Below are 27,005 nucleotides of genomic sequence, written 5' to 3'. Positions count from 1 at the left end.
CCTTGCCGCTGCAGCTTTCTTCCACTTTCACAACTGGTGAGAGACACAGTCTTCCTCCACCTTTCCTGCCTCAGCTTTGTTTGTGTCAGCATGACAAACTAACATGAATATGACCAGCTGATATGGTAGCCATGGCAATGAAATAATTACAATGATGATCTAAAGACGGGTTTTGAAGGTTTCAGAAGATGAGGATGTGACTATTACCTTTGGCAGCTTGTTCCACTGTGGGTTTGTTCTTGGAAGGAAAGATTATTTTTACGCTGCCTTGGAAACAAATGGTCTTTGTAGGTTTTGTGGATGGCTACCTCATGTTTTGTCATTGGCAGAGGGTACTTGGTATTTGTTTCCTGTTAAGGACTTTTTGGACTGCACTTTGTTTGGCACCTCTCGCCACCCTTACTGCATTACCAGGAGCAAGGAGCTCCTGATGGCTTGGCTCAAGGGATTGCCAGTGCACACAAGCCTCTCCACACGACAAGGGATTGCCAGTGCGCACAAGCCTCTTCCCCACGACAAGGTGTTGACCCACAGAGCTTCTAGAAATGTGAGTATCACAATCAGTAATGTGAACTGATTGATCGAACAGATTTTTGCTCAGAACAGTGAATTGGGGCACACAGTGTTTGGTCCAGGACAAGCAGGTGCAGAACAAAGTTCTCTGTACCCTGCCCTAACTGTGTGCCTCAGCACAGCTCTTGTTAAAGCCTGCGTCACACTGTTTTCCATTTCTCCCTTCGGCCATCCTTACAAGACTCACCTAAGCCCAGAGAACTTGGAGTCAGTTTAGTTTAGGGACCCTAACGAGCAGCTGGGCATATTGATCGCTGACTAAACCCACTCAGCATGGTGCACTGATGAGCTTTTCATTGCCTGTCTAATTAGGACCATGCTTTTCTGAGCAAAGTTGCCAATTAGTGCTAAATTAAAGACAGTTTTGTGCTAAAACTGGACTAAAACTGCCCAAGCTCATTTTTAAATCTGAACTGGTAGTCAGCTAACCAATCCAAGCCATCTGTGTTGGATTTGTACATGGTTTTCAGGGACGAAAGACCATTGCGTGCTGCTGCTTTAAACCACACTTTTGAACTTCAGCTAATCTGCTGTGCTGCCATTCACCTTGTAATAACCAGTTTTAATTTATGCCAGCAAGGTCCTCTTGTACACAGAAACCAATCAACATTCTTAATCAACTCCAAACTGTGTTTTAGTTTGCCTGACAATGATTGTATATTCCCCTGGGAGAAGACCCTTCTCAGTTCTCTGGGATTTTGTCTGAGTTGTATTTAGGCTTGCTCCCCATCCTCCAGGCAACCTCAGAAACAAGCCCCCCTCCCCCCATGCCAGCTCCATAGCAACCCATCCAGTGTCCACCATGGGCAGGTATCAAGAGCCAGGGCAATGTGATTAACTCTTAACTGCCCTCTGAAATGGCCTAGCATGCCACTCAATTGCAAAGACAATTAGGGTTGGACAACAAATGTGAGCCTTGACAGTGACACCCAAGTCTCATCAAAGAATAAGAAACAACATTTCAAAGATTTTAAATTCCTATATGTGGTGAATTTGTTATAAAAACAAAAACTTTCAGTCATAAGCACATCAAAGATGCTAATCCTTTAACAGCCTCTTTAATTGTCAATGAAAATGTGAACTCATTCACCTCTGCTGAGATTGGCTTTTGAAACTCACCCAAGCATTCATAATAGTCTCCGTGATAATAGCAGCCCTTGAGGATTGTCAACAATGAAGTCTATTGAAACCAACAACAGATGTTAATGGTATTTTCTAAGCTACACCAGATGGCCTATCAACCAGTGGACTCGAGCAGTATGTGTTTATTTTTTAACTCCTGATAGCTGCACACTGGTTTTGTTCATGTTTAAAGGGCTGGTAATTTAAATAACTTCAGATCATGACACTTAACAGACGTGATCCACCCTTCAAGAGAATTTACGCTTTATCCATCAAGTTGTGACTCCCATGCTGTGCGTTAAAGCTTTTGGAACACCCAAAATGGGGTCTTGTTTGAAATCAACACTAATTTCCAATGTTCCTGCTGTGTTCAAGTTTCCTGTCTGTGTCCTTCACGCCTTTCCCATCCTCTGCTGGCAAAAATGGGATCTGCTGGAAAAGGAGGCGGGTCTTCCACATTCCAGTCCCGTTTGCCATTTTTAAAGGCTTTGGCCCAATTCAATGAACATCATGCCCATACTGTCATTATGCATAGAAGGAGGCCATTCTGCCCATTGAGTCTTTGCTGGTTTTCTAAAGCAGTCTAATCTGCCCATTCTCCCACTCTATCTCTGTATCATTGCAAGTTTATTTCTCTCCAGTGCCCATCCAATTTGCTTTTGAAATAGCTGATTGTTTCCATTAATACCACCCTTGAAGGCTGGTAGGTCATTACCACTCATTGTGTACCATGTTCTTCTTCACATTCCCTCTGTATCACTTGCCTAAAGCCTTGAATCTGTGTCTCTTTGTCTTTGTACCATCAGCTAGTGGGAACAGCTTGTCTTTGTCTACCTTATTTGAACCTGTATACATTTGTAGGTTAGGTGCATTGGCCACGCTAAGTTGCCCCTTAATGTCCCAGGATGTGTAGGTTAGAGGGATTAGCGGGGTAAATAAATGGGGTTGCGGGGATAGGGCCGAGGTGGGATTGTTGTTGGTGCAGACTCGATGGGCCGAATGGCGGCCTCCAGCACTGTAGGGATTCTATGGGTTCTATAAGATCGCTCCATAATCTTCAGAACAACTCTAGATTCTCCAACCTAACCTTTCAGCTAAATTCCCTCTTCCCTGGGGCTATTTCTACATTCTCCCAAGGAATTTCACATCCTTCCTAAAGTGTGGTGACCAGACCTGGAGAAAGAACAAAGAAAAGTACAGCATAGGAACAGGCCCTTCGGCCCTCCAAGCTTGCACCGACCATGCTGCCCGACTGAACTCAAACCCCCTACCCTTCCGGGAACCATATCCCTCTATTCCCACCCTATTTATGTATTTGTCAAGATGCCCCTTAAAAGTCACTATCGTATCCGCTTCCACTACCTCCCCTGGCAACGAGTTCCAGGCACCCACCATCCTCTGTAAAAAAAACTTGCCTCGTACATCTCCTTTAAACCTTGTCCCTCACACCTTAAACCTATGCCCCCGAGTAATTGACTTTTCCACCCTGGGAAAAAGCTCCTGACTATTCACCCTGTCCATGCCCACCATAATCTTGTAGATTTCTATCAGCTCACCCCTCAACCTCCATCGTTCCAGTGAGAACAAACCAAGTTTCTCCAACCTCTCCTCATAGCTAATACCCTCCATACCAGGCAACATCCTGATAAATCTTTTCTTACACTCTCCAAAGCCTTCACATCCTTCTGGTAGTGTGGCATCCTGAATTGAACACTATATTCCAGGTGCAGCCTAACTAAGGTTCTATAAAGCTGCAACATGACTTGCCAATTTTTAAATTCAATGCCCCGGCCGATGAAGGCAAGCATGCCGTATGCCTTCTTGACTACCTTCCCCACCTGCGTTGCCACTTTCAGTGACCCGTGTACCTGTACACCCAGATCCCTCTGCCTATCAATACTCTTAAGGGTTCTGCCATTAACTGTATATTTTCCATCTTCCAAAATGCAATTGCCTGATTAAACTCCATCTGCCATCTCTTCGCCCAAGTCTCCAACTGATCTATACCCTGCTGTATTCTGACAATCCTCATCGCTATCTGCAATTCCACCAACCTTTGTGTCATCCGCAAACTTACTAATCAAACCAGTTACATTTTCCTCCAAATCATTTATATATATTACAAATAGCAAAGATTCCAGCACTGATCCCTGAGGAACGCCACTTGTCACAGCTCTCCATTCAGAAATGCGCCCTTCCACTGCTACTCTCTGTCTTCTGTGACCAGTTCTATATCCATCTTGCCAGCTCGCCTCTGATCTCGTGCAACTTCACCTTCTGCACCCGTCTGCCATGAGAGACCTTGTCAAAAGCCTTACTGAAGTCCATGTAGACAACATCCACTGCCCTACCCTCATCAATCATCTTCGTCACTTCCTCGAAAAACTCGATCAAGTTAATGAGACTCGACCTTCCCTTCACAAAACCATGTTGCCTCTCGCTAATACGCCCATTTATTTCCAAGTGGGAGTAAATCCTGTCTTGAAGAATCCTCTTTAATTTCCCTACTACTGACGTATGGCTCACCAGCCTGTAATTACCTGGATTATCCTTGCTACCCTTCTTAAACAAAGGAACAACATTGGCTATTCTCCAATCTTTTGGGACCTCCCCTATAGCCAGTGAGGATACAAAGATTTTTCTCAAGGCCCCAGCAATTTCCTCCCTTTGCCTCTCTCAGTATTCTGGAGTATATCCCATCAGGCCCTGGGGACTTGTCTGCCTTAGTGTTTCTCAAGAACCCCAATACCTCCTCCTTTTTGATCTCAACATGACCCAAACACTCTACACACTATTCTCCAGACTCATCATCCACCAAGTTGGGTATAGAGGGATATGGGCCAAATGCGGGCAATTGGGATTAGCTTAGGGGTTTTTTAAAAAAAATAAGGGCGGCATGGACAAGTTGGGCCGAAGGGCCTGTTTCCATGCTGTAAACCTCTATGACTCTAAGTCCTTCTCTTTGGTGAATAGTCCTCTAATTTTGGCCAAATCAGAATTTTATAAAAGTTCAACATAACTTTCTTGCTTTTGTATACAACCAGTTACTTGGTACAACAAAACTTGAATATCGCTGAATAGGGAGACCTGTTGCTGAAGCTTTTTATCTTGCACTCATCAGGACAAACACAAGCGATCGCAACAATTTATAGTGCAGGAGAAAGAAGTGCTGATTGGTTAGCAAGTCAGCTTTGATCGAGGTGTAATTATGGAGAAAGCAACAGCGAATAATAAGTTCAAAAAGCTCTTGGGTAATTCAAAGAAAGTGCAAGGGTTGAACATAAACCTTTTGTTAGCAGAGAACAAGTCCTTGCATATGAGTGTATGTCACTTCCAGCAAGCATAAATAAACCAGGTTATGAGCTTGGCTGAACATCTTAAATTGGTTTTTAGTGTATCTATTAGCACACTTTGGATTCTTCAGCAAGTGCTGTCCAATTCCAGAATCATATCTCACAGATATTGCGTTTTGCAAGTAGGGGATAGTTGAGTACAGTCAGAACTCTGCTTATTATGAACTACTGAAGGAACATATTGTTTCACTCAATCAATCAATTGTTGGGACATAGGACCTACGTACCTGACCGCTACAGCACTGAAATGACAAAAACATCTTCAAATAAGTGCACCCTTATTGGTTTCCCTGTTTATCCAATTCTTTATTTAATCCCAATTTTATTTTTAATCTCAATTTTACCCAATTCTTGAATCTTCCTTTTACTCCAGTATCTTTACATTTAAACCTATGGTTTGGCATTCTGCCAAAATGTATCACCTCACACTTCTCTATATTAAATTCCATCTGCTAGTTGTCTGCACACTCTGCTAGCCTATCTATATCCTGCTTCAATCGATTGGTGTCATCCTCACTCTCTGTCACGACCCCAAGTTTGTTGTCATTGATGGATTTTGAAATCCTATTCTATTTTTGGTGGTGGACATACGGAACCAATTAAGGCCTGTCAACAATGCTCGACTGAGACCTTCCAGATACCCACAGATGTTGGGGGCCAGCTTAACTACCTGGAGGTGGCCTCCTGCTGGCAGGCCAGGGTTCAAGTACTCCAGGCAGGCAAAGAGGTTCACGCTGCCTGCCTTGGTGCAGCGGCAGTCTCTGGCTGCTCCATAGTGGGGTTTCCACAATCCACAGTAGTGGCACGTCTGCAAACACCATTGTTTAGCTGAAACACCCTCTCCTGCTTGGCACCCTGCTACTGCTTTCAAGCTGCATTGGGCCTCCAGCTTCGAGCGCTGGCTACTAATTGGCCTCTCTGGGGAAAATCACAATGAGCGACTGTTTCCTACAGTCTCCAGGTTTCTGAGCCTGATGGAGGGGATCAGAAGCCCGTGGGAGAAATGTCACATATAACTGCCTGGTGTAAGATTGGCATAAAGTGGAATCCATGTAGAGCCGTTATAACTAAAGATGTTGTTGAAATGCTTCAGTGTCAATTCATCAGCTAGAATGTTTGATGCCACACAATCGTTTTCACAAACACCTCTGGAGCAGCAATACCTCTGGTGGCAAATGTAATTCCTGTGCCTGAGCAAGACAGGAAGTCTGCTGCCTTTAAAGGCCATGGGAAGGTTGGATGCTCAGAATAAAGATCACGCCTGCTGAGTTGATGTGATGAAAAGTGAACATTGCTCGTATTAATCTACCATTACACTGTCACCACTATTACAAAGTCTGTCTTTAAGAGGTGACAAATTCTAATATTCATATCCAAAAATTGGCATTATTTGTGCAGTAACCTAAACGATCATCTTCTATTCAATAAACTCCTTTCACAACTGTATGGAAAGGTTAATAAGATAATTAACACCTGTTCCAGGCATTAAGACTAAAATGTCTGAGAGCCATTTGGAAATGCTTTGTTTTTTTCAACCATCCTGTTATTTGCATTTTACTCCTGTATATATAATTATATCCCAGGCCTATATAAACTGCTGCATAAATCATGGCCCACTTTGTATACGATTATTGGAATTTGCCAGCTTTTAAAAATGTCTTTTGCAATACCAATGGCAGGGTAAAGTAACATTAACATTTGAAGGATAATTTACTTGTGTGTCTTATGTTCTTCATTCTAACCACCTCAACAGGCGTCATCATTATGCTTGTCCCTAAACAATCACCACTGAAAATGCAGAGCAACAGCGTGGGTTTAATTCCCATACTGGCTGAGGTTATTCATGAAGGCCCTGCCTTCTCAACCTTGCCCCTCACTTGACGTGTGGTGATCCTCAGGTTAAATCACCGCCAGTCACAGCCTATGGTCATCTGCGACTATGGTAACAGCTTTACATGTTACTTACTGCTGAAAATGTTTTGCTAATTATAATTTAAATTTAAAATGAATATGTGTGAGAATTAAATCTAGGTGATACTTTGTGCCGCACTTATACTACAGAAGCACTTCTACTTGAAATCATGCCTTTTGTTTTTGTTTAACATGTGGTAGAAATTTAACTCGGTCTGTCCTGTTCCAACAGCTCTGTAAGTAACTCTGTTTTGGACACAAATGCAGCAAACATCAGTGGCTTCAGTTTTGGGAAATATTTTGAGTCTGACATTTAAATGCCAGTGGGAGAGTTTCCACAAGGTTCTCCCACTCTTCTGCCTTAACATGGGCAGAACTGCCCCTCCGCTCCCACCCTCCTCCTCCACTCCCACCCTCCTCCTCCCCCACCCCCACCCTCCTCCACCCCCACCCCCACCCCCTTCCTCCCCCACCCCCCCTCCTCCCCCACCTCCCTCTCTACCGACACACCCACACCACCCAGTCCACCCACAAAAATAAAGTAAATGGCTTTTTTTGGTCAATGCAAATTAATTTTGTGGGGTAAGGGGGGTGGGATGTTATGGCAGGAGTTTGAACGCACCCTCTCAGGCATTCCAGCTGCAGGTTTGCTCTCCTGGTCTCATGCTTTCAATTCCAAGCTGTCGTGAAAGGCGATTGATTTACATTGTGAGTGATTTGTACAGCACGGGTATCAAAAAGCATATGCAGTTATTTAAAATTCACAAGTTATGATGTACATTGCTTATTTGTCCTTTTTGGTGGAATGACAGATGTTTATAGTTTGTAAAGTGGAGCACATCATGTCTTTGCTAGCTCTTGCTAAGCAATTCAAAATGAACCCGACCTACTCCCCATTGCCTTGTAACTTCCTCTTATCAAATATTTATCCATTTTTTTCTTTAAATGGTACACTAGGCTCTGACTCAGCTAGTCCCTGTGGTAAAGCAATCTCTGAATAAAGAAATTGATGGAGAATGGGATTCAGTCAGCAGCTATAAAAAACAATGGGCAGAATTGTAGGGGTCACCAGCAGGAAGGGGCCTGCAAAATTCACCTTATGGCCTTCCCACTGGCCCATACACCCTAACCTGTCCAAAGCTTTACTGGGGCTGGTTGAGGCCTAGATGGCCCAGCCACCCACGCTCCTACATAAGGGGCACTTCCTACCCAGTCACAGTTTTGAAACCGGCAGAAGGAGCTCAGGGACAGGGAGAGGAAGCTGGGTAAGTTAGTCTGCTCTGGCCTCAAGCAGGAAAGGGGATGGGGGGCGGAGGGGCTCCTCCATCATTGGCCGCCTACATCACTGCCCTCCTTTCCTAATCAGGGCAACCCTCTTGAGCACTGTGCCACACTACCATCCCCTCCGCCAAGTGCTTCCTTACCCTTGCCTTTCCAGCATTATACTCCCCTCGCGCCCGCCACTTCACAGGGGACACCCTGTCCTGCTGTGAACCCCCCACACCATCATACTTACCTTTATCCTGGGCCCCTGGCACTCGTGGGACTAGGTGTAGTCCCAGCAGTGGCTGCCACTGCTGAAGGTTATGCCAGCCAATCAGATGGCCAGCCGCTGTCTGAGGTGGGATTTCCTCCTGACTGGGGCAGAAGTTCCACCTCCAACCAAGTATTGCTCCACAGAGCGTTATATGGCAGCCAACATCGCGGCTGACGTTTTAGGTGGTGAGGCAGGAAACCCCAGCATCCAAACATTCCTGTCCCATGTATCTAGTGTTCCAGCACTTCCTGTTTTGAATTCAGTTATCCATATTTGATTGTGAAGCACATGAGAAACTTATGTCCCTCACTTTTTTAGTTTTATTTAAAATCTGTGTGCCTGAAACATTAGTTTAATTGTTTTTCATGAAAATACTAAAAGGCTTTGAAACTTATTCAGTCTTCATGTCCTTTTAAATTTTAGGTTTCGACATAGTCCAAATTGTTGGTATTTAAGAGATTGGACTATCCACAGCTGGATTCGACAGTGTTTTAAGTATGATGCTAGGGACAAGGCCTTGTACACCGTGAGAAACCAGGTACAATTAGTAAGCTGTAATTGGATAAACATGCATTGCAACAGGCAGCATTTTGCGAAGGTACGAATGAACAATACCTCACGGTATGAAAATGAATTAAAATGGGTGAAGATTTTATTTTTAATTCTGTTTCAGTTTTTCTGACATGATTAAAGATTTGTCAGAAATGATTTATTTGTGCATATTTGACCTGAATAGGTCTCTAAAGATATATATCATATTTCCGAGAAGCAACTGATTTGAACTTCATCATAGAAATGATGGTGCATTAAATTAAGTCTCTGGTACATTCCCAAGATGGAGTTTAGCAGAGCAATCCTGATAGCATAGGTAACACACTAAACATTCCCACTGAAAGCAAGAATCTGATCAAGTAAGCATGCAATCCTGTACTGCATTATCACTCTCAGAGGCAGCATTACCTCATTTTGAGTCATACAAGTAGTTACTGAGTAGGAACTTAGTCCTATCAATAATAAAGACTGTGCTATTAACACACTTTTATATGTGTGCAGAGAATTACTGCAGGAGATTTTGTTTTGCACATGACTACTTGAGCTGCTTTTTTTGTGACAGTTGTAAACTTTATAGTCGCAGGCATATGACTAGAAAGATTTTTCAGGCTTATGCAGGTAGGAGATTGGAATTCTGAACATGTGTAAGGCAGTTTGGCAGCAGCAGTGCACCAGAAAGCTATTCTTTAGAAATAAATAGGTCCTAGTATTTTCCGACAGGTTCCCCCTATCATCCTGAAGGGGATTTGTAGTTTATAGATCATAGCCGAGATCTTCCTTTTTGGGATGAGATTTACCACTCTGTTTGACGAGAGAATGATGAGCTATGTTCCCACAGCTAGTGCTCGGAATATCGGAATGGAGAGCTAATGCAACCAAGGGTAGAAACTAATACAGCGTAAAACCAACCAGAACGTTGTAGGGATCTGCAACTCACAACACATTTCTGGATCCCCTGAACTTGTTGGCCAAATTGAACATGAAAAGGCCATTATTTTTCTCCGAGATCAAGCCCATTGTCTGCAATAGTAGAAAATGTGTTACTTCTTTGGAGTGCTGAGCCAATGTTTGCATTTATAAAAGAACAAGCAATTTATCTTCTAATAGATTTTATTATAGTCTAAAATATACAGCTCGCACGCTTTGTGGTCAGAACATTTTCATTTAGGGAGCTAAAATATGATCTAACTTTGTCATGGTGACTAACTCTAATGCTGATATGTGAAACAGATGTTTTTCAGTGTCAGTTTTAATCTTTTTCCAAATTACCATGCACTGTGCTATGCAGTAATGTCAGTGGGTTACCCCGAGTGCTGTAGCGAGGCTGTGAGGTCATTGTGGTAGATTCCTGCAGCTAACTGTTGTTTCACTGAAAAGCTGGTATACTGCCTTTTAAATGTTTGCCAAATTAAAAGAATTTCTGAAACTGAATTTTCATCTGGGGTGGGAAAACCCAACCCACGCACTTTTCCGGCTTGTAAAATGAACACCTGAACCATGTGTGAATTTACTAGGGATTTTTATCTTTTCACATTGATTGGGTTCATACTGCCCTTTGCGAGCCAAGATGGAGTGTGTGATGAGTATGGGCGCAGAGGCAGGCTGGGTAGGAAGCCTGCCTTGGTTCTCTTAACACAGCAACCCTCTTCCCAACATTGTTTCAAGGCCCCTAAACCTGAGCCCTCACCCATCTCATTTAAAATTAAAAGTCTGAGGCCACGTACCAACCGACTCAAGAACAGCTTCTTCCCTGCTGCTATCAGACTTTTGAATGGACCTACGTCGCACTAAGTTGATCTTTCTCTACACCCTAGCTATAACTGTAACACGACATTCTGCACTCTCTCCTTTCCTTCTCTACGAACAGTATGTTTTGTCTGTATACCGCGCAAGAAACAATACTTTTCACTGTATGTTAATGCATGTGACAATAATAAATCAAATCAATTCAAAAAATTTCTTATGTTCTTATGTTCTAAAACCAAATTGCTATCCCACCCACCTCCATGCCTCCTCACATTTGCCCGGGCCAGCCCATTTAAAGGTGTCAAAACATTTTGACACTCACCTATCAGAATGTTCCCGACTCCTCAGCAAACGTTTGCATTTTCTTCACAAACTATTCAACCTTGTTTTCCAAAACCCCCGCATCGCCAGACAAAAATTCTGCACCGGAGGAAGAACGATTGTTGGCCCCATTTGAAATGGGGAGCCTGACCTCCGCGGCAGCAGAGGCGGAGGAAAACGGTGCAGGGTCGGGTGTGCTGAGGAAAATCGAATCTCCTCCAAAAGAAAACAGCGTGGCCATTCATGCACCCCAATGCATCGTGACAAAAATTCACCCCAATAACTAGAATTCAAAATCTAGGGAGAATACGCAACAAGAATCTGGAATACAGAATCTGTTTTCCATTACAGTTATTAGTTTTCCGTATTATTACAGGTGTCAAGAAGAGGCGATTGAATTCTTCGAATGTCGGAATCTTTTGAATCCTTAAACAATCTAGGTTTCTATATCAGCTTGGTGGCTTTTGAACATGCTAATGATGCAGTGATAGTAATTGAATTCTGCAGCACCATTGAATCATAGACTGATACAGCACATAAGGAGACCATTTGGCCCTTTGTGCTTATGCCAGCAATTTGAAAGAGCTACCCAATTAACCTTGCTCCCCTTTCTTTTCCCTATCACCATCTTAAAATTATTCCCTTCAAGAATTTATCCAATTCCAAGCTGAGGGGCGACCTGATAGAAGTTCATAAAATTATGAGGGGTATAGATAGGGTGAACAGTTGGAAGCTTTTTCCCAGGGCAGAAGTGACAATTACAAGGGGGCACAAGTTCAAGATAAGGGAGGAAAGGTTCAATGGAGATGTGCGGGGGATGTTTTTTTTTTACAAGAGAGTGGTGAGGGCCTGGAATGCACTGCCAAGTGAGGTGGTTGAGGCAGTTACGTTTGCCACATTTAAGACTTATCTGGATAGACATATGAACAAACGGGGAATAGAGGGATGTAAGCGGTTGGTCTAGATAGGACAACGTGATCGGCGCAGATTTGGAGGGCTGAAGGGCCTGTTCCTGTGCTGTACTGTTCTTTGTTCTTTTGTTGTAACTCTCTTTGGAATATTTCTATTGAAATTGCTTCCACCACCCTTTCAAACAGTTAATTCCAGATTCAACAACTCGTGTTTGAAAAAAGAAATTATGGTCATGTCACTTCTGGTTCTTTTGCCAATCACCTTAAATCTGTGTCCTGTAGTTATTGACTCTAAGTATGAGAATGGTTTCTCCTTGCTTCCTCTGTAAAAAACCTTCATGTTGCTTCTGTCAAATCTCCTCTTGACCTTCTCTCCTCTAAGGAGGACTGACTCTGCATAACTGAGGGTCCTCATCCCTGGTACCATTCCAGTAAATCTCTTCTGCACCCTCTTCACATTTTTTCCTAAATTGTGGTGCCTAGAATTGCACACATGCTCTGACATGAACATGAACCAGTGTTTTAGAGGTTCAGCATCATAGAACATAGAACAGTACAGCACAGAACAGGCCCTTCGGCCCACGATGTTGTGCCGAGCTTTATCTGAAACCAAGATCAAGCAATTCCACTCCCTATCATCCTGGTGCGCTCCATGTGCCTTTCCAATAACCGCTTAAATGTTCCTAAAGTGTCTCACTCCACTATCATTGCAGGCGGTCCATTCCACACCCCAACCACTCTCTGCGTAAAGAACCTACCTCTGATATCCTTCCTATATCTCCCACCACGAACCCTATAGTTATGCCCCCTTGTAATAGCTCCATCCACCCGAGGAAATAGTCTTTGAACGTTCACTCTATCTATCCCCTTCATCATTTTATAAACCTCTATTAAGTCTCCCCTCAGCCTCCTCCGCTCCAGAGAGAACAGCCCAAGCTCCCTCAACCTTTCCTCATAAGACCTACCCTCCAAACCAGGCAGCATCCTGGTAAATCTCCTCTGCACCCTTTCCAGCGCTTCCACATCCTTCTTATAGTGAGGTGACCAGAACTGCACACAATATTCCAAATGTGGTCTCACCAAGGTCCTGTACAGTTGCAGCATAACCCCACGGCTCTTAAACTCCAACCCCCTGTTAATAAAAGCTAACACACTATAGGCCTTCTTCACAGCTCTATCCACTTGACTGGCAACCTTTAGAGATCTGTGGATATGGACCCCAAGATCTCTCTGTTCCTCCACAGTCTTCAGAATCCTATCTTTGACCCTGTAATCCACATTTAAATTAGTCCTACCAAAATGAATCACCTCACATTTATCAGGGTTAAACTCCATTTGCCATTTTTCAGCCCAGCTTTGCATCCTACCTATGTCTCTTTGCAGCCTACAACAGCCCTCCACCTCATCCACTACTCCACCAATCTTGGTGTCATCAGCAAATTTACTGATCCACCCTTCAGCCCCCTCCTCTAAGTCATTAATAAAAATCACAAAGAGCAGAGGACCAAGCACCGATCCCTGTGGCACTCCGCTCGCAACCTGCCTCCAATCCGAAAATTTTCCATCCACCACCACCCTCTGTCTTCGATCAGACAGCCAGTTACCTATCCAATGGGCCAACTTTCCCTCAATCCCACACCTCCTCACTTTCATCATAAGCCGACCATGGGGGACCTTATCAAACGCCTTACTAAAATCCATGTATATGACATCAACTGCCCTACCTTCATCAACACACTTAGTTACCTCCTCAAAAAATTCAATCAAATTTGTGAGGCACGACTTGCCCTTCACGAATCCGTGCTGACTATCCCGGATTAATCCGCATCTTTCTAAATGGTCGTAAATCCCCCCATCAATTTACCAACCACTGAAGTAAGACTAACTGGTCTATAATTACCAGGGTCATTTCTATTCCCTTTCTTAAACAGAGGAACAACATTCACCATTCTCCAGTCCTCTGGCACTATCCCCGTGGACAGCGAGGACCCAAAGATCAAAGCCAAAGGCTCTGCAATCTCATCCCTTGCCTCCCAAAGAATCCTAGGATATATTTCATCAGGCCCAGGGTACTTATCGACCTTCAGTTTATTCAAAACTGCCAGGACATCCTCCCTCCGAACATCTATTTCCTCCAGCCTATTAGCCTGTAACACCTTCTCTTCCTCAAAAACATGGCCCCTCTCCTTGGTGAACACTGAAGAAAAGTATTCATTCATCACCTCGCCTATCTATACTGACTCCATACACAAGTTCCCACTACTGTCCTTGACCGGCCCTAACCTCACCCTGGTCATTCTTTTATTCCTCACATAAGAGTAAAAAGCCTTGGGGTTTTCCTTGATCCGACCCGCCAAGGACTTCTCATGTCCCCTCCTAGCTCTCCTAAGCCCCTTTTTCAGCTCGTTCCTTGCTAACTTGTAACCCTCAATCGAGCCATCTGAACCTTGTTTCCCCATCCCTACATAAGCTTCCCTCTTCCTTTTCACAAGACATTCCACCTCTTTCGTGAACCATGGTTCCCTCACTCGGGCCATTTCCTCCCTGCCTGACACTTCCTGATCACTTCCTTGCTTTTGTAGTCTTTGCCTGTACTAATAAAACCAAGATTCCCTTATGCTTTTTTTTTTAACAACCCCTTCAACTTGTCCTTGTTCTCTCTGTTCCTGCGTCCTCTTTAAAATTGTACCATTCGTTCCATGTCCCTTTCCTCATTCCTCCTGCTCAAAATTAATTCCCGTGCCAAGCCCAACCAGATTCTCCAGCACTTATTTAATTCTTATAAAAAGTGTAACTGCAGCAATTTTTGTAATAAAAAGTACAAGTGTGGAGAAATGGGTTTGAAATATGAACAGTCCCCAGTGAGGGGAGACAGAACAGCAATGAAACAGGAGCCGAAGCAAGAGTGCAGCTGCCAATAGCAGAATGGGAAACCAAGACCTGGAGCAGCCAGTCAACAACTAGCCACTCCACTAGTCCGCAGTCAGATTATTATTTCAACAATAGTTTTTAATATGAAACTTTACATTGATATTGAAGGCGGCACTTTGACCAAAGACTACTCACCCCCTTGGTTTTTGCCACTAATACAAAGTTGAGAGGAAACAGTGTAGTGGTGAACAGTTTTTCTGACTGGGGTTCACCAGGATCAAACTACTGCTTTTCTTGATATAAATTAATGATTTAGGCTTGGATATGCAGGGCACAATTTCAAGATTTGCAGATGGCACAAAGCTTGGAAGTATTTTGAACTCTGAGAAGGTTAGGGATAGATTTCACAATTCAAAGCCAGACTGGTGGAATGGGCAAACATTCAGCAGATTACATTTAATGCAGAGAGGTATTGCATTTTGGGAGGAAGAACGAGGACAGACCATATAAAATAAAGGATACAATATTAAAGGGAGTGCAGGAGCAGTGGGACCTCAGGAGTATGTGTACAAATCATTGAAGGCAGCAGCGCGGGTTGAGAAAATGGTTTATAAGACTTACATGATCCCACTCTTTATTAGTAGAGGCATAGAGTACTAAAGCAAGGACATTATGGTGAACCTTTATAAAATTATGATTCAGCCTCAGTGGGAGTGTTGTGTTCAATTCTGGGCACCGCACTTTATGAATGATGTGATGCTATTAGAGAGGGTGAAGAAAAAATTTCCAAAAATGATTGCAGACATGAAGGACTCCAGTCACGTGGATAGATTGAAGAAGCTGGGGCTGAACTTCTTGGAGAAGAGAAGAGCCTGGAATGCACTATCATAGAGTGTGGTGATTCAATCTTGGCCTTCAAAAGAGTTTTGGATAATTAACTGAAGAAGAAAAAATTATGGGGCTATGTAGAAAAATGGGGCAGCTGAGCTGCTCCGCCAGGGAACTGACATGGACATGATGGGTTGAATGGCCATCTCCTGTGCTGTAACTGTCTATAATTCCAAATAGTGTTTAATGTAGAATAGCAACCTGCTGCTTTACCTCCTCCCTCCTCACTGTCCAAGGACCCAAACATACTTCAGGTGAAGCAATATTTCATTTGCACCGTCTTCAATTTGGTCTACTGTATACACTACCCGCAATGCAGTCTGCTCTACATTGGTAGCCTAAATGCAGACTGGGTGACCGCTTTGCAGAGCACCTTCACTCCGTCCGCAAGCATGACCCCAACCTTCCTGTCGCATGCCATTTCAACTCAGCATCTTGCTCTCATGCCCACATGTCCCACCTAGACCTGCTGCAACTCTCCAGCGATGCCCACTGCAAACTGGAAGAACAGTACCTATACTTCATGGGCGGCACGGTAGCACAGTGGTTAGCACTGCTGCTTCACAGCTCCAGGGTCCCGGGTTCAATTCCTGGCTCGGGTCACTGTCTGTGTGGAGTTTGCACATTCTCCTCGTGTCTGCGTGGGTTTCCTCCGGGTGCTCCGGTTTCCTCCCACAGTCCAAAGATGTGCGGGTTAGGTTGATTGGCCAGGTTAAAAATTGCCTCTTGGAGTCCTGAGATGCGTGGGTTAGAGGGATTAGCGGGTAAATATGTGGGGGTAGGGCCTGGGTGGGATTGTGGTCGGTGCAGACTCGATGGGCCGAATGGCCTCCTTCTGCACTGTAGGGATTCTATTCTATTCTATGACTTCCGATTGGGCACATTGCAGCCTTCTGGGCTCAATATTGAGTTAAACAACTTTAGACAGTAAACTTCCCCCTCAATCTTAACCCGCCACCCCCCACCTTTTGGTAGTTTGTTGTTAGTTGTTTTTCATTTGCCTGGCCTGCCTCAACATAATCCCACCCACTTAGCCACCTCTCCCTTGCTGTTCAGTTGCTCCCAGTAACACATTCTGCTTTCTCACCTTTTGCCACCATTAGCACTCTTCATCCCTGAATGGCACTCCCCCTTGTCTTACATGCATAACAAGGCCTCCTATTCTGTCCCAACTCCTCCATCCCCTTTCCAATTATATAATTCCTTATATTTCTACTTTTCTTCAGTTCTGTAGATCTGAAATAATTGTTTCTCTGCACAGATGCTGCCAGACCTGCTGAGTTTATCCAGTATTTTTTTTTTATTTCAGATTTCCAGCAGTATTTTGCATTTATTTTTTAGAAGACTTCTTTAATTTGAATGTTGGTGATTTTATTTTCCTCTCTTGGATCTGTAAATGTCTGACTCTTTTGCAGGTACAATATGGAATTTTTCCAGATAACTTCACATTTAATCTACTAATAGACAGTTACATTAAGGACGACGACCTTATGAGTAAGTGAAGAAAGTTAATTGACTGACGGTAGTTTGTGTATTTAAATTGTCTTATTTGAGGGGAAAATGCTGCCAGTCATTTATCTCCAAAGTGTTTGTTGTACAAAGGTCCAAAGTGTACTAAAAACACCATATATGCATTTAATTTTATAAAATTACCCTGTCATTAAAATCTCTTTTAAGTTGGTTGATAGTGGTAACGCAGCACATCTGAACATCCATTATCCCTGTCATATAGTGAGAAGACCCACAGTTTCCAACACACTAATTTACTAACCTTGGCTGCACTGTTATTGGAAGGCCCAATGTGGAGACTCAGGCCAGTATTTTGCATTTTGAGTTGGGATCCCAACCACAGGGTCGAATGTAGGTCTGAAATTTACACACTCACATCTTCAGTTTCTGCCCCAGATCTTTTCCCAGACTGATAGGGACATAGGAAGGTAAGAGCAGGAGTAGGCCATTTGGCCCCTCGAGCCTGCTGTACCATTTAATATCAGGGCTGATCTTCTACCTCAATGCTATCTTCCCACACTATCCCCATATCACTTGATGTCATTGATATGTAGAAATCTATTAACTTCTGCTTTGAACATACTCAATGACTCAGCCTACCCAGCCTTCTGGGTAGACAATGCCAAAGATTCACCACCCTCTGACTGAAGAAATTCCTCCTCAGCTCAGTCCTGAATGATCTACCTCTTATTCTGAGGCTGTGTACTCTGACTCCAGACTCCCTCCCCACCCCAACAACTCCCCCAAATAATGAAAAGATCCTTCCTGCATCTACCCTGTAAAAAATTTTGTACGCTTCAATGAGATCACTTCTCATTCTTCTGAACTCTAGAGAATACAGTCCCAATCTCCTCACTCTTTCCTCATAGGAAAATCCTGCTATCCTTGGGATTAGTCTGGTGAATCTTCATTGCGCATCCATCATTCCTCAGTGTGAAGTCTCACAACACCAGGTTAAAGTCCAACAGGTTTATTTGGAATCACGAGCTTTCCACTCACCTTATGAAGAGCAGCGCTCCGAAAGCTCGTGATTCCAAATAAACCTGTTGGACTTTAACCTGGTGTTGTGAGACTTCTTACTGTGCCCACCCCAGTCCAACGCCAGCATCTTTCACATCATATCATTCCTTGGGTAAAGAGACCAAAACTGCACAGAATAATCTAGGTGTGGTCTCTCAAAGGTGTTGTACAACTGCAGCAGGACTTCCTTATTCCTATACTCAAATCCTCATGTAATAAAGGCTAACGTACCATTTGCCTGCCTCATTACTTGCTGCACCTGCATGTTAGCTTTCTGTAATTTATGAACAAGAACTCCCGGTCTTTCCTCTTTTAAATTATTACGTGGGCGTCGCTGGCTGGGCCAGCATTTATTGCCCATCCTTAATTGCCTTGAGGAGGCAGTTAAGAGTCAACCACGTTGCTGTGCGTCTGGAGTCACGTGTAGGCCAGATCAATCAATTCAGTATGACTGATGGCAATCTCCCCATTCCAACGAACCTAGATCACTTAAACCTCTTTCCCAATGGTTAGTTGCCTCTTCCATGTGCTGTGACTGTTCAATATGTATCTATAAACAAGCAGCAATGGTTAAATGTTCATTAAGATGTCTTGTTTGGGAAGGAAGCATGGGTTGGGAACACAACAGACAGCTGTCCGACAGTTTAGCAATTCACTAATAGGAAGGCTGCCCCCCCCCCCCCCAACATGTCCAGCCAGCCTCAACCCTCTCCTCCCCCCCTCCTGCAGTCCCGACCCCCCCCACCCCAATGCACAGCCCTGACTGCTGGCCTATTTCCCTATGTCACTCAGCCCGAGTGCAGAGTGGCAGCAGGACCGCCTCCCACCACTCCCCAGTGCTTCAGTATGTGCTGATGTTTATGGTATTGGGCATCAGTATGTGCTGATGTTTATGGTATTGGGCAATGTCTTTAACTCCATCTTGTCCTCCAATCAGTTTCAATTATACAAAAATCTGCCGACCTAATTGTATTAAATATTATGTGAAGACCTGCTTGTGGCAGTGTGTGTAACCGAGGTTGATGCTTTCTACTCTGTTGTTGTAATTACTTTAATTTTTGATGTTTGTGCAATAGATTTATAATCTTGTACACACCTAGAAGGACAGGGGGTGGGATTCTCCCCAAAAAAATTTCTAAATGTCGAATTTGCGTAAAAACTGGAGCAAATCGCGCTGTTTTTTTCAGTGGGATTTTCAAAATGAATCTCCCCTCACACACTCTGTGCACTGCAGAGTGCACTAGCGTTAATCTCGTGAAGAATCATGGGCAGCAGAATGACGCTGAGCGAGCCACTGTGCATACGCCGGTCTTTCAGAGCTGAGACCGGTACATGTGCAGTGGCCCCTATCTGCCGGCCTCCTGATGGCTGGCCAGCTCAATTGCTGGCCAGCCCCATGACCCCTCATTGCCGACCTTGAGACCCCACCTCCTCCACAACCCAATCGCTGAATCCCCGAACATGTCCCGCCAGCCTCAACACTACCCCCTGGTAGACCGACCCCGCACCCACCCCTCCTTCCCTCTGTCACTCAGCCCGAGTACAGAGTGGCAGCAAGACCCCACCACCCCTGCAACCTTGGCACTGCCCAATGCCTGGTAGGCAGTACCAAGGTGCATTGGCACTTTGCCCTTTGGGCAGTGCCAGGGGGCAAGGCTGGCACTGCCAAGCAGGCACTGCCCAGGGCCTCCCACCTCCACTTACCCCGCACCTCCTGGAGGGCCTCAATGGCCCCCCCCCCTTTCACTCCAGCGGGGTTGGGCCGCTTGCTCCCTGCAAGTGGGGAACTGTTGTAAACCCTGCTGGAGTAAAACACACCTGGGGGGGGGAGATTCTAGCAGGCCTGGAGGCTTTGTAAAATACATTAAAATGAGGATTTGCATAAATTGTGTAGCTCCGCGCTGCTTTCTGGCACAGAGTTGACTGTGTCGGAAATCCGGCTTCTACAGACTCGCGGAGGCAAAAACAGCGCAGCAGGCTGGGAGAATCGCCCCCAAAATGTTTGCACAATAAGTAGAATTTAAGAGAAATAGTTTTTGCCCCAATTAAAAATATTTTATTTCTAAATTGACTATGAGGATGATGTATGAAATGTTACTTTCCTTCCAGATGCACTAGCGGTTGTCAGTGAAGTAATGCTGCAAGAAGCATTTGATGAGCAATGTACACAGCTTCTTTCTCTCTATGTGCTACATAAATATCTACACAGTCAGCCAGAGTTGAAGGTAAAGAAAAGTACATGCATTTCCTCAATAGTGCCCTTGTTATGAAATGCACATTCAGTTCTGATTAGGCAGTTAAATTATAGTGACAAGTTGGTGAGGAATTTACTTTCTCAGTGGAAAGACAATTTGAATTCTGCATGCATCTGCACTGTCATTAGTTAATCACATTTTGGCAGACACGAAGGAGCATTAAACCTTCAGTGCATCTTCAGCATTGATGCATTTAAGGGGAAGATGAGGCATTCAGGGGAAGCTAGATCAGCAGATGGAAAAAATGATTTGAAGGTTGTGCCGCTCGGATTTGATGAAGAGGGGGTGGGAGGATTCTTGTCTGGAGCAGTTGGGCTGAATAGCCTGTTTGTGTGCCGCACCTTCTGTATATTTGTTTCTTCTGTTCAAGCAACTGGCAGGTCATTGCAGTGACTACAGGATAAAAAAGGAAAATGGTGATAGAAATCTTACAATTATACTGAACTCCAATCTGCAGAAAGTCGTCTACAGTGTAATTGCTTGCTGACCCTGATGCACTGAAAGCATAACTTGTAATAGTCCCAATGTATGTCAGGGTAAATATACAATTGTTTCTATAAATGGAAACTGCAATCTTAGCAGTTATTGCATAGATGACCTTCACATACATATCCAAACCCTGCAGCTACACATTCTGATTGTTACTAATAGCTGCATAGTTTTAAACATGCGTTAAAGATAAATGGATGATTGACCAAGTCTGAAATGACTGGAGCCTTGATGGTTAACATTATCAATTTTCGAGGTGTTTTGCATGATGCTCTCATATACACATAGATAACAAGACTACTTATTGGCTCTAATTTTTGCATTTATGGTGCTTGGATACTACAGCAATCGTTAAAGAATTAATAGGAGGATCGCTCCATGAGCCGTTATACTGTGAAAGCAATTATCAGGAACCACAGTCAGAAGCGAAATCCTTTTAATTCTTTTCACAAAATCATGACTGCACTTTTTTTTTAACCCTTGTGTATGTGCAGATTAATCCTGTCGATTTTCTAACATCTGAAAGACCATCAAAACTCTCAAATGTGTGATGGCGTTTTGACACTGCCTTTCGCTTACGTGAATCAATTATAATATTGTATTGACAGTGGAAATGTAAAATACATTATCAGCAGAGAATTTAACAGGATTATATTTTAGAACTCAGACTGGAGAGTTAAAAATTACAATTTTTGAGTCTACACTTTTTTAAAAGTTGTTCTGTGAGGCAAGTCAGGCTTTCATTTCTATCAAAATCAGAGCTGATTAAGACGTATAGACCAAGTAACCAATGGTCCGGTGGCATAAAGTAAATCAGATTAGTAATTCATCATTTTATGACCTTGTATATATGAGAAAATCCAGTGAAAACCACGGAAGATTTAAAGAGAACTTCTATTTGTTAATTTTTCATTCTTTGAAACCCCGCTGTCCAGCAGATTCTCCCCACCCACCCCCCCCAACCCCCATTTATACAAGCCACATTAGGAAACAAACTGTGAACTTGTGTCTTCGACTCAGGATCCCACAACACTACTGTTGTCATATATCAGGCTGCCTTAAAAGTATTTCCCAGGAACAAAGCTGTTTTCTTGTGTATAATGTTTTAATATTCAAGCCTTACAACTGTTTGTTTCTGCACCCAAGCTTTTAATTAGAAAATATGTATACCTGGTATCTAAACATAAGAATATCTTACATTATAAATGGCCAGCTTAGTCAAGCTGCACTCACGCAGGTCCAACTCACAGACTGAATGTACTATGTCAGACTCTTCGCTGTGCTGAGGAATCTGTGTGAAGCAGTGCTCCAACTGGAGTGTAGAATTACAGCTCCTTTCACTGTCTTAGTTCTGTTCTGTGAACTGAAGTTAGGTTGTTCGTGCCCAACTGGGAAGAAAAAATGTTGCTCCTCCAGCTTGTGCCGGACTTGACTGGGGTGTTGTGCAGGCCAAGATGTTATAGAATCTTTATAGAATCCCTACAGCACAGAAGGACACCATTCAGCCCATTGAGTCTGTACCAACCACAATCCCACCCAGGCCCTATCTCTGTAACCCCACTCATTTACCATGCTAATACCCCTGACACTAGGGGAAATGTAGCATGGCCAATTCACCTAACCCGCACATCTTTGGAGTGTGGAAGGAAACCAGAGCACCCGGAGGAAACCCACGCAGACACGGCGAGAAAGTGCAAACTCCACACACAATGACCCGAGGCTAGAATTGAACCCAGGTCCCTGGCGTTGTGAGGCAGCAGTGCTAACCACTGTGCCACCGTGCCGTGTTAGCAGGTTATTCAATGTGGAAGGCATTGCAACCAAATCTGACATTCAAGCTCATCAGTGTGTGGACAGAAATGTGGATCAAGCCCATTGGCCATGCAAGGACCCACTGAACCCTTGATTAGTGACACAGAATTTCTTAAGTGGATAGTCATACTAATTAGCCAGTGATCGCCAAAGAAAAGTGCCACACAACATGATGGAAGATATCCTGAATGTGAAGACAGAACTTTGTCTCCACAAGGACTGTGCAGTGGTCAGTCAGAGTCACAGAGGTGTACCCGTACAGAAACAGCCCCTTTGGCTCATCGTGTCTGCATCAGTCAAAAATAAGCCACCCAACTATTTTAATCCCATTTCCCAGCACTTGGTCCACAACCTTGTATGCCTTGGCATTGCAAATGCACATGTAAATACTTCACCACCCTTTCATGCAGTGAGTTCCAGACTCGTGCCACTCTCTGGGTGAAAAAGTTTTCCCTCCCGTCCCCTCTAAACCTTCTACCCCTTATCTTAACCCCCACACACCTCTTAAACTCCGTGCCTTGGCTAATAAAGGCAAGTATATCATATGCCACTTTATCCACCTGTCCTGCTACCTTAAGGGATCGGTGTAAATGCACACCAAGACCCTTCTGAACTTGGTGCTTCCCAGGGTTCTGCTGTTCATCATATCTTGCCTTGTTTGTCCTGCCTCAGTGCATCACCTCACACATATCCAGATTGAATTCCATTTGCCACTGATCAGCCCATCTGACCATATTCTCCTGTAAACTAAGATTATCATTTTATTTATTCTTTCGTGGGACATAGGCATCACTGGCTGGCCAGCATTTATTGCCCATCCCTAGTTGCCCTTGAGAAGGCGATGGTGAGCTGCCTTCTTGAATTGCTGCAGTCCACGTGCTGTGGGTTGACCCACAATGTTGTTAGGGAGGGAATTCCAGGTTTTTGACCCAGCCACTGCGAAGGAACGGTGATATATTTTCAATTCAGGATGGTGAGTTGGTTGGAGGGGATGTTGCAGGTGGTGGTGTTCCGATGTATCTGCTGCCCTTGCCCTTCTAGTTGGAAGTGGTCGTGGGTTTGGAAGGTCCTGTCTAAGGATCTTTGGTGAGTTGCTCCTCATTGTTTATTACCCTACCAATTTTTGTAAAGTCTGTAAGTATGGCTCAGTATCACCACTACTGATGAACATTGAGGTCTCCATTCAGAGTATATTCTGTGCTCCTCCCATCCTCTGTTTCTTCCATGCGGTGTTCGACATGGATTAGTACCTATTCATCAGCTGAGTAGTGGCGACACTAGGTGGTCATGAATAAGAGCCCATCTTTGATCTGACCAATGAGACTTCATGGGATCCAGAGTCAATGTTGAGGACTCCTAGGGCAACTCCCTCCCGACTGTATACCATTGTGTCTGGTAGGTCCGTCCTGCCAGTGGGACAGGATGATGTTGGGGGTGTATGATAAATTGTCTGTGGGGTATGGAACCATGGGTATTATAATGTCCAGTTGTTGCATAATTAATCCATGGGATTGTTCTCCCAATTTTGGCGTAAGCTCACAGATGTTCGTAAGGAGGAGTTTGGAGGAAGGAAGGGTTGGAATTCTTAAGAGAGTTGTCTAATAGTTTTCTGTTGTGGTTTCTGGTTACCTAGCTTGATGCTGGGTGTTCCATCCCTTTTGATACAACTGACTGACTGACAGAACATTTAAGAGTCAACTACATTGCTGTGGGTCCAGCCTATATGTAACTTCCTTCCTTAAAGGGTATTAGAGAACCAGATGTGTTTTTTATGACTATCAGCAATGATTTTATGTTCACAAGTTTTTAATTCCAAACTTACTAATTGAATTTAAATTTAAATTTCACCAGCTGTTGTGGGATTTGAACCCATGTCCCCAGAAGTATTAGCCTGGGCCTCTGGAATACTAGTCCAGTGACATTACCACTATGTCATCCCCCTCTCTCCTCCCCACTTTATGGGAAGTGACTCCATGAAGCTCCTACTAGCCACCTCACACGGCATAGGCCTTGCGAAGAGGGACACTGAAAATCATGATTGCTGTGAATTATATGAGATATTATTTAACGTAAAGACAAGCCACTTGACCGAGAGCTTGCTATTGTCACATGCTGACGTTTGAAATCACATTCTGTCCAGGATCGCAGATCTGTCAAAGGTCCAGATATCCCTGGAATGGCTTGTTATTCCACATTAGGGCATTGATTTAACTGTACCACAGCAAGCTCCATGATGAATAAACCACTTTGTTTATGGCACAGCCAATAGCTGATCACAGACCTACCACATAGCACTATAAAATAAATGAGGACAGACGCTACAAATCAGACTGAGGCTTGCCACTAAAATGAACTGTCGATTCCAAAATTAGCTTTCATAAAGTTAAATTTTAAAAAGGCTGATTCCAATTAGAAATTGTTTTGCAGAACACGAAGTAGTAATTAACAGCATCTGCACAGCCCTCTTGCACAGATATCCACAGCACGGATTGGTCTGTTTGACTATTGCAGTTTTGATGAAGTGACAGAGGTGTTTGATGAAGGGAGTGTGATCACTGTTGTCTATGTGGATTTTAAGAAAGCATTTGACAATAAAGTACCATGTAAAAAGCTGGTTTACAAAATTGGGGCTCACAGAATAGAGTGGTCAGTGTCAGTCGCGCTTTATGTCACTGTCATTAGTACAAAACTTTTCAAAATAAAATCTCAGAGAATTCATCAACATTAAGGCAGCCTTGAAGAAAAATGGAAAACATTGAGAACACTCAGGTCAAGCAACATCTGTCCTGATGAAAGGTCACAGACCTGAAATGTTAGCTCAGTTTCTCTCTCCGCTGCTGCAGTGCGTATGGTGTAGGTACACCTACAATGGTGTTAGGAAGTGAATGTAAGAAGTCTCACAACACCAGGTTAAAAGCCCAACAGGTTTATTTGGTAGCAAATACCATAAGCTTTCGGAGCTTGCTGCTCCTTCGTCAGATGGAGTGGTCTCTGTTCTCCAACAGTGCACAGACACAGAAATCAAGTTACAGAATACTAATTAGAATGCAAATCTCTACAGCCAGCCAGGTCTTAAAAGGTACAGATAATGTGGTTGGAGGGAACATTAAACACAGGTTAAAGAGATGTGTATTGTCTCCAGACAGAACAGCTGGTGAGATTATGCAAGACCAGGGGCGAGCTGTGGGTGTTACTGATAATGTGACATAAATCCAACATCCCGGTTTAGGCCGTCCTCATGTGTGCGGAACTTGGCTATCAGTTTCTGCTCAGCGACTCTGCGCTGTCGTGTGTTGTGAAGGCCGCCTTGGAGAATGCTTACCTGAAGATCCAAGGCTGAATGCCCGTGACTGCTGAAGTGCTCCCCCACAGGAAGAGAACAGTCTTGCCTGGTGATTGTCGAGCGGTGTTCATTCATCCGTTGTCGTAGCGTCTGCATGGTTTCCCCAATGTACCATGCCTCGGGACATCCTTTCCTGCAGCGTATCAGGTAGACAACGTTGGCCGAGTTGCAAGAGTATGTACCGTGTACCTGGTAGATGGTGTTCTCACGTGAGATGATGACATCCGTGTCGATGATCCGGCACGTCTTGCAGAGGTTGCTGTGGCAGTGTTGTGTGGTGTCATGGTCACTGTTCTCCTGAAGGCTGGGTAGTTTGCTGCGGACGATGGTCTGTTTGAGGTTGCGTGGTTGTTTGAAGGCAAGAAGTGGGGGTGTGGGGATGGCCTTGGCGAGATGTTCGTCTATATCAATGACATGCTGAAGGCGCCGGAGGAGATGCCGTAGCTTCTCCGCTCCGGGGAAGTACTGGACGACGAAGTACTGTCCGCAGCAAACTACCCAGCCTTCAGGAGAACAGTGACCATGACGCCACACAACCCTGCCACAGCAACCTCTGCAAGATGTGCCGGATCATCGACACGGATGCCATCATCTCACGTGAGAACACCATCTGCCAGGTACACGGTACATACTCTTGCAACTCGGCCAACGTTGTCTACCTGATACGCTGCAGGAAAGGATGTCCCGAGGCATGGTACATTGGGGAAACCATGCAGACGCTACGACAACGGATGAATGAACACCGCTCGACAATCACCAGGCAAGACTGTTCTCTTCCTGTGGGGGAGCACT

General features: G+C 44.2%; 1 protein-coding gene across 1 annotated transcript in view; it reads left to right on the top strand.

Annotated features, from left to right (window-relative positions):
• Window positions 1-27,005, top strand: part of mrps27 (mitochondrial ribosomal protein S27) — a 94,205-nt gene that overhangs the window by 41,892 nt on the left and 25,308 nt on the right. Inside the window, exons 5-7 of the mRNA XM_078214892.1 lie at window positions 8,920-9,034; window positions 17,201-17,279; window positions 20,424-20,539. Coding sequence (XP_078071018.1) covers window positions 8,920-9,034; window positions 17,201-17,279; window positions 20,424-20,539 — 310 coding nt within the window. The remainder of the gene's footprint in view (window positions 1-8,919; window positions 9,035-17,200; window positions 17,280-20,423; window positions 20,540-27,005) is intronic.

The sequence above is a fragment of the Mustelus asterias genome, chromosome 6 (assembly GCF_964213995.1).
Source record: "Mustelus asterias chromosome 6, sMusAst1.hap1.1, whole genome shotgun sequence".
In the NCBI taxonomy this organism is placed as follows: Eukaryota; Metazoa; Chordata; class Chondrichthyes; order Carcharhiniformes; family Triakidae; genus Mustelus; species Mustelus asterias.
The sequence above is the reverse complement of the archived record's forward strand: the minus strand, read 5'-3'. Positions and strand labels throughout refer to the sequence as shown.